A 7858-nucleotide genomic window follows, 5' to 3' on the forward strand; every position below is an offset into this window, starting at 1 on the left:
CTGGTACTGCCTGAGCACCAGGCTCCCCCACCTGCAGAAATGGGGTGCAGCTGGACCCTTGCTCCTTTCTCTGCAAGGGCTCCCAGGCTGGAGGCAGACCCCGGAGGTGGTCCCGTAATCCAGCCTAGGGCCCGTGGGTGCAGAGGACAGCTGAGCGGGATGTTCCTGCCAGGGTGGGTGGTGGGAGGCGCAGAGAAAGACACAACTGAGAGGGGCCTTGATGGGTGCAGAGGAGTCCGGCCCAGATGCTCTGTAAACCCTGGGGAGCTGCCCCAGCAGCGGACAGGCCTCGCCCTGAGGCCAGAGTGAGGCCCAAGTCTGCCCTCTGTCCCCTAGACTAGGCATTTGTTGAGGTTAGGATGGGGATGAGACTCCTGGGGCTGGATTACTGGTTCCAGGGACCCTGAGGGACTCTGAAGGGACAAAGGTCTTCCCAGGAGGCTGCATAGGGTAGGGGACCAGAAAGCCACCCAGCCTGGGACAGCGACACTAGGAATCTGGTCCTCCTGTGGGCCCACCTGGTTTGGCACCCTGACAAGGACCCACAAAACCTGGGGGTAGAATAGACTTGAGCCAGGATAACAGGCCTTGGGGTCCTTCAGGGAGCACGAGAGGCAGCAAGGTGCCTGCACTGTGACCGAGGCTGGGCAGGGCTGAGGGGAACGGCACAGAGCCTGCGCCACGTCCCACTCACTTGCACGCATGTGCTCTCTCCTCCCTCCTCCCCCACCCTTCCCAGGGACAAGTGGCCCTTTTTGCAGCCGGATGGGGGTGGCCACACACTTGCTCCTTTGTCCCAGTCCTCCAAAGCTGGAGGCCTCTGCATGCAGGGAGGTCCAGCCTGGGCGCTGCAATGGGGGAGGGGCCCAGGCCACAAGGGACAGCAGAGCGCAGTCCGCACGCAGGAGCAACAGTGTTTATTCCTCTGTTGGTTGTGGTTCGGGCCAGCCCACCACACAGTGCCCTGGGGCTCCTGTCCCAGCGTGGGGAGGCTGGGGCCCAGGGCGGACCCCCAGGCCCTTCGTGCACACCGGCAGGCAGGGACGCCAGCCCCACAGCACAGAGCTGGAGTCCAGGCCCCAGCAGGTGACATGTGCCCCAGCCCTGGAGGCGCCATCTGCCTGGAGCTATGAGAACACAGCAGGAGGCAGCCTGGGGTGGGGGGCACATGAGGCAGGTGGGGGCTGCCCCAGGAGCCTGGGGTCCACTGCAGCACCCAGTCCCCGCCCTCCTCCTCCTGCGCGGGGCCACCTGGGAAGAGGTGAGACCTGGGCCCCACCACCTGCACCCCTGGGCCTCAGCACTCAGAGAGCCTATGGCGGTGGGGACTTCGTGTGGCAATGAGCAGCCCAGGACAGAGACACTGGGCACAGCAGCGACGGGGGCGGAGGGCTCCCTCCCTAGGGGACCTGAGGCCTGCGGCTGGCCTCCCCCTTCAGCCACCCAGGAGCCCCCACCCCCACCCCACCAGCTGTCTAAACACAGGCCCGCAGGCGTCCGCTGACCATATAAGGCAGCCTGCAGCGGGCTGCGCCTCCTGCCTGGGCCCACACGCTCCCAGCTCCCCAGAGCTCCTGGCAGGCAGCCCACTAGTCCGGGGTCTTGGTGGCGAAGGTCAGGTAGCCAGTGTGGCCCACGGCCTCCTTCATGGGCGTGCCGCTGCGGAAGGGGCTGGCGTCGGGGCCGGGGCTGGCTCCCAGGTCGGGCGCGGGCAGGCTCACGGTGCGCACGTTGTACACCTGCGGCAGCACCTCCAGGGTCCTCAGCTCCAGGAAGCCTCTGGCCGCGAGTGCCTGGCACGTGCGCTGCACCTGCTCGATGCACGGCGAGAAGGAGCAGAAGCGCCCGCCTGCGGGGGTGGGAGACGGTGTCAGGGGGCGGGGGGCATGCCAATGCCTCGCCTGCCCGGAGCCGCCTCTGGCTGGTGTCTCTGGCTGGGCCATGCCATCCCTGGCCCTGCCAGCTGGGGGTGCTGGTGAAAACACTCCACTGAGAGTGAGGAGGGCAGATGCTGGACCCGGCCACGGCGTCTGAGGCTGGCCCTGTACTCCCTCAGGCCACGAGGCACGGGGGTCAGGGTTGGGGGCCAGGGTGAAGGCTGGCTGGGGGGTAGGTGGAGCCTTGATGTCACAGCTACCGGCTCGCTGGGCCCAGAACATCTTTTCCACACAACCCTCACCTCGCAGCACGGATCTGACCACGTGGCTCTAATCGAGACGGCCCTGACCAGACGGCTCTCACCACATGTCAGCATGGGGCTGGGGCAGGGGGAGGGGGAGGGGACACAGGTGGTTGAGGGCACTGCTGTCACAGGAAATTAAGAGGCTGTCGCCAGCTCCTGGGACCTGGAGGCACCCACTATGAGCTGGGCCACAAGGCCGAGGATGACGTGGTGGGGACAGGCGCTGACAGCCTCTTCCTGCCACCTCCCACCGGGAGTGCCTGCCATGCCCCTCAGCCTGGCCCAGCACCGGCCCAGATCCCACGCCTGGCAGGGAAAGTTCAGGCACCAGGGCAGGGGAAGGGATGGCCCGGGCAAGCCCCAGATGGACGGTGAGGCCCGGCCGCCACAGCCCCAAACCCCAGGGCTGCAGGGAGGTCTGGGCTCCGAGGAGGCCCATGCCCCATGACGCTGACTTACAGAGGACACAACGTCACCCCCACGAGGGGACCACACCCCCGTGTATGTTGCTAGGGAAACTGAGGCCCCACCCGGCAGGGGCCTGAGGCCCAGAGGGTTGGGGCTGCACCTCGCTGGGCCAGGCTCACAGCAGGCAGGCGAGCGGCCAGAAAATGCCAGACCCACGCATGAGTGACTTGAGAGTCCTGGGCCCAGAACAAACAGACCCAGAGAACAAGTGGAGCCCAGAGGAGGGACGTAAAGGGACACAGATGGCGGGCACCGCAGACAGCATGGCTCCGGGGCCAGGGACCAGCAAGGACTCTCGGCAGCAGAGGGGCCGCCGAGTGGGTAGCCTGGGCCTGGCCTCCTTGGACCCGGGCCCTGGACCCACCGGTGTCCCTCGAGTGGGGCTGGGGAGGGCGGAGATGTTGGGGAGCCAGGGCTGCCCCTGCCCAGCCCCAGCCGCCTCGGCAGAGACCAGGGACCTGGGAGTCCAGGGCGAGGCTGAGTCGGTGGGGAGGACCCACTTGCCACCACCTTGCGGTGGAAGCTGCCTGGTAACCCTCTCTCCTAGGGCAGCCCCTCCCCCTGCCCCCAGGCTCAGCTGGGAGGAGAGAGGGGATTGCTGCCCGATCAGCTCCTTCTCCAGAAAAGGGAAAAACTCAGAGCCTGGCCAGCGCCTCCCTGGCCTGGAGCCCACTTCCCGCCTCCACACCAACTTCTTCCCTAAAAGGGACCAGCTCACCCAGCTCCTCCTGGGGGGAGGGGCACCTCTGCAAGGAACCGCTGGGGTCAGGAGCTGACCTCTGGTCTCTGTCACACCCTGTGGGCAGGGCTACCTCACATATAGGCAGGGCTGCCACATTCCCCTGGGGCCTGACATTCCCACGAAGCAGGCACCCAGCTGGAGCCCTATTCTCACCGGGGGGCCTCCCAGAGGCTCCCCAGCCGGCCTGACTCACCCCTACCCAGGCCAATCCAATCAGGGCCCTGGCTGGGTCCCAGTGACACGTGGCCTGGCGATTTCCGGATCTCTCTGGGCTTCAGATGACCCAGCGCAGGACCGGGTCCCTGCTCAGCCCCCAGCTCAGCCTCCCAGACCCCCACGTACCTTCAACCTTGAGGGCGTCCCAGGCGTGGCCCACCGCCTCCCAAGGTGACGGGATGTCTAGGAAGACTGCGTCCGCCACGTGACTCACGCCGAAGCCACTGCGGCACACGTCCTGGTTGCGCACGGTCACCCAGCGGCCCACGTGGTGCTCCTGGAACTCCTCCTGCGCCTTCTCTGCCCGCTGCTGGTGGAACTCCACTGTGTGCAGGTGGCCCGTGGGTGCGATGGTGCGGATGATGGCGTGGGACACAGAGCCGCTGCCAGTGCCTGGGAACAGGACAGGTGTCAGGCAGGACTGCGGGGTCCACCCAGGAAACAACCCCGAGAGACCCACGCGGCCCACAGAGGGCCCACGAGGTCAGCCAGCCCAGGTGACCGGTGGGCATCACGCGTGAGCCACACACAGGACCCGATCACGTGTCTGCCCTGCCCCACCCCGGCGCTGGAGCAAACCCCGCTGCACAGACCCGGAGACCCAGTGAGGGCCGGGGCTGCCCAAGGCCCCCCCAGTGTCTGTCCCATCGCCTTCTCCGTGGGGGCTGGTCCCCGGGTCCTGAGCTCAGACCACTCAGGTTGGTCCATCTCTTGGCCCCAACCCCCCACCGCCCTGGCCTTGCTCCGCCTCCGGTCCCCGCGACGCCTGCCCCCTAAAGCGCTCCCTCCCAGCTCCCACCCAGCCAGCTGGACTTCCTGTCCTACAGGGGCCTGCGTCCCCATCCACCCCTGACCCCCCCCTCACCCCACGGCTGCAGGTGCCGCCTGCTCGATGACAACTCTCCAGAGCCACGCCCCACCCTCCGACCCCTGCCTGCACCCACCATGTACTCACCGCCTCCCTCCACCCCCACACAGCGCTGACAAGGGCCGAGCTGGGCCGGGTTCACCGCCCACCACACTCACTGCTCCGGAGATGCTGGGAGGCGCCCTGGACCCTCCTCTCCCACGCACAACGGATCCACCAGGAAACCTGCCACGCCTTCCGCATCTCTCCTGGGCTCGCTGGTCCTGTCCCCACCTGCTCACCAAGTCCGCCTCGGCCCCTCCCTCCTGGCTCTGCAGCAGCGACCAGATTGGCCACCGGCCTCCGCCCCAATGCCCCCGGTCGGACCAGGCAGCCTCTCACTCTACAGAGAGTGGCTGAGCTCCCCTTCCATGCAGGGTGGAGTCAGACCCCAGCTGACGCCTCAGCTGGCACGTGCTGCTGCTCACCGGGACCTCTGCATGCCCTCCCTCGGCTCTCTGCAGATACCTCCTACTCGTCATTTTCAATTCAATGTCTCTGCAGACAGGTGTCTCCTGACCACCCTGCTGGAGGGAGCCCTTGCTGAGAGATCCTAAAACACGCTGCCTTGTCCTACAAGCTGCAGCGACCAGCACGCTGAAATAGTCCCATTGAGAAGCAAAAGAAACGTGGGACTGCACCTCCAGTCCCTAGAAGGGGAGCTGGCACACCAGAGGCGCCCGGAGCGTGCCCGCTGGCCGAGCGCTTTTTACTCGGGAGCAAGGACCTGGCCGAGGGTGCAGCCGGGGACGAAACTGGCTCTGAGCGCTCCTGTCCACCTGCCACTGGCGCCCTGCCCAGCCCTGACCCAGGGCCTAGGGTCTGCATCCGACTCTTCCCAGTTTAAAGTGTTTGGCTGGGCAACAGGGACCACCCAACTGTCCACATGGAGACACCGAGGCCCGGAGAGGCCCAGGAAGGCCTGAGACCCTTAGAAAGCCTGCAGCAATGGTGCTGGCGACTCTTTATGATCCCTGACCCCTGACCCCAGCTGTCCAGCCCACAAGGAACATGCTGGTGCCCTAGGGCGTCTGAGCCCGGGCCGTCCTCAGCCAGGGGCACGCTGCAGCCCCCCCCCAGCCCCAGCACCTGTGCCTGTGTGTGGGAAGGCCAGGGAACAGCTGGCCTTCAGGCACTTCCACCTGCACCCCAGCCCCGGGGCTCTGCAACGATGATACTGGGTGGGGACGTGCATGGGACAGGCTCCCTGCGTACCCTGAGTACTTTGAAGTAGCCCTGGCCACCCTCCAGAAAGGGGCGCCTCTCAGCCCTGAGCCTGGGTCTCCCACGTGCGATGGTCTGTGATGCTGGCCAGCCAGCACCTTGGTCAGCACTCAGCAGCACTGGGAGAGCTTGGCCACCACCTCTTGGGGGCCATCCTTGGTCTAGTCCCATCAACCATCACTCAGATTACGGCACCAGCCTCCTAACCAACTTCCTTAATTCTGCCCTCAGGGCCTGCAGTGAGGCCCCCCCAAAAGGTCCTGTTAAAAGAGACCAGTAGCACACTTGTCTTCAGGATGGGCAGGCTGGACGTGTCTGCGCGCAGGGCAGCCTCCCCCTACCTGTCAATTTTTGAGGTGGGACCGATGAAGCCGCAGAACTTACCGGACTCACAGACCACAGAGCCAGGCCGGAGCTCCAGCATCATGGTGAGCAGGGCAATGTCGGTGGAGTAGAGGATCTGGGTGCGGTGCGGCAGGTTCAGTGTCCAGAGCTCAGGCGTGGGATGCAGCACGTACACCCAGCCGCCTCGGCCGCAGGTCACCTTGGAGCCGAAAGGGCGGCCAATGAGGTCTACCGAGTGCCGCAGGACACCGTGCCGAGTTTGAGTCTGCGCCCCACGCTGCACGCGCACTGCCATCATTGCACCGTGGCCCAGTGACAGGATGGCTGTGTCACCCTCTTTGATCAGCTCTTCGTAAGCCACGAAGCTCATGGTGTTGCTCTCTGGTGGTGCCAGGGACCTGGGAGGAGGTGGAGGCATGAGCATGTAAAGGCACCAGAAGGCAGGACGTGCGTGGTGGCCATGGGGGTGCGGTGGGGTGGGATGGCTGGCTCCAGCCCTGGCACTGTCCCCCTGGGGAGCCCAACGGGGCTGAACCGTGGCCGACCTTTGAAGTCCTTCTTGGTCTGGGTCAGGCGACAGAAACCATCAGCCCAGATCACAGATGGAGAGATGGGGCCAGGCAATGGCAAGGGTTCCCCCAAAGCCAGGACCCGACCCTCTCACCACTCTTCTCCTGGAGCCTGGCGCCCATTCTCTAGCTGTGAGGTGCAGCCCCCTTCCCGGCTAGATTCAGCTCCAAGCCCGTCTCCCCACCCTCCCGCAGGCCGGACTTCTGGGCGGACGGGTGGCAGGGGACGCCGAAGAGGCAAGGGCCCCACGAGCCGAGGCTGGGACGCCCAGCGGGCTGTAAACGGATGCACCGGCCCGGCCTGTGCAGAGCGGGAGCGGGCCAGGCCGCGCTGGCGCCAGGCTGCGGCGGACCCCGGGAGGCTGGAGGGACGCGCAGGGCCCGCCGGGCGCCTCCCGCCCGCGCACCGCCACGTGGCCCGGCGGAGTCCCACCTGCGACGCCGGGCGGCTCCGGCTGGTTGGCTCCGCACGTGGCGCGGCGCTCGCGGCCACAGTCCTTCCGCCTCCGGCCCGGCGCGCGGCGCCCGACGATGACGTCACGGCGCCTTGCCGTCGCCCGCGCCCCGCCCGCGCCGGTCGGCGGCTCCTGCTGCGCGCGCGGCTCTTGTGTACACGCGCCGCTGGGAGGCCGGCCCAGGCCAGCTGCCAGCCCCGCTCCGGAACCCCCCGCACTGGGCCCCAGGGTGCCTTCCAGAACACGCAGTCGCAGGGCACAGGGTCGTCCCCGAAGGCTCTGGCGGGGGCCCGCCGGCGTCGGAGTGCGAAAGCGGCTTACAGGGGGCATGCGGTCCCGGGGCCCCTCTGCGATGAGCGCTGGATGAATGCGCTCATTTGGGGTTCAGTGGGGACAGGGCCGGCGGCCTGAGCCCGGGGACGGGGGAGGGGCAGGAAAGGGAAGGCGCAGTTCTGTGACTGTCTCTGCAGGGCGCATTCGGAGCCGTGCCCCGTGGGGAGGACCGCGGTCCTGGCCTGTGCCTGCAGCACCCAGCTCCCTGCAGCCAGGGTCTGTCCCATCAGCCCTGGCACTGGAGACGGCTGGAGATGCCCCCGAGCCCACCCAGCTACCCTGGGGCTTTGCCTGGACCTTAACCCATGGCCAGTGAGCAATGACCCTGAACCACACTTCTCAGGCCCCTGCCCAGAGCCCGTCCAGCCTGTGGGGCCCTCTGACCTACCCCCCTTCGGGGCCATGACTGGCTAGGCT

At 67.0% G+C, this 7858-nt stretch overlaps 1 protein-coding gene across 3 annotated transcripts; it reads right to left on the reverse strand.

Moving 5' to 3' along the window:
• Positions 1–902: 902 nt before the first annotated feature.
• TRMT61A (tRNA methyltransferase 61A) lies at positions 903–7145 on the reverse strand. Of its 3 annotated transcripts, none has more exons than XM_090265611.1 (4): positions 7087–7145; positions 6124–6482; positions 3735–4001; positions 903–1849 (listed from the first exon to the last, which is right to left on the reverse strand). In XM_090265611.1, exons 2-4 carry the CDS (start codon positions 6452–6454, stop codon positions 1590–1592), a joined length of 858 nt encoding a protein of 285 aa, XP_090121737.1. In that variant the 5' UTR covers positions 6455–6482; positions 7087–7145; the 3' UTR covers positions 903–1589. The 3 variants fall into 3 exon arrangements, with proteins under 3 accessions (XP_090121737.1, XP_090121738.1, XP_090121736.1); XM_090265612.1 differs by lacking the exon at positions 7087–7145 and adding an exon at positions 6630–7064; XM_090265610.1 differs by lacking the exon at positions 7087–7145 and having other exon boundaries at positions 6124–7064.
• Positions 7146–7858: the final 713 nt, after the last annotated feature.

The sequence above is a fragment of the Furipterus horrens genome, unplaced genomic scaffold, assembly GCF_987537825.1.
Source record: "Furipterus horrens unplaced genomic scaffold, mFurHor1.1.pri manual_scaffold_21, whole genome shotgun sequence".
NCBI classification, from domain to species: Eukaryota; Metazoa; Chordata; class Mammalia; order Chiroptera; family Furipteridae; genus Furipterus; species Furipterus horrens.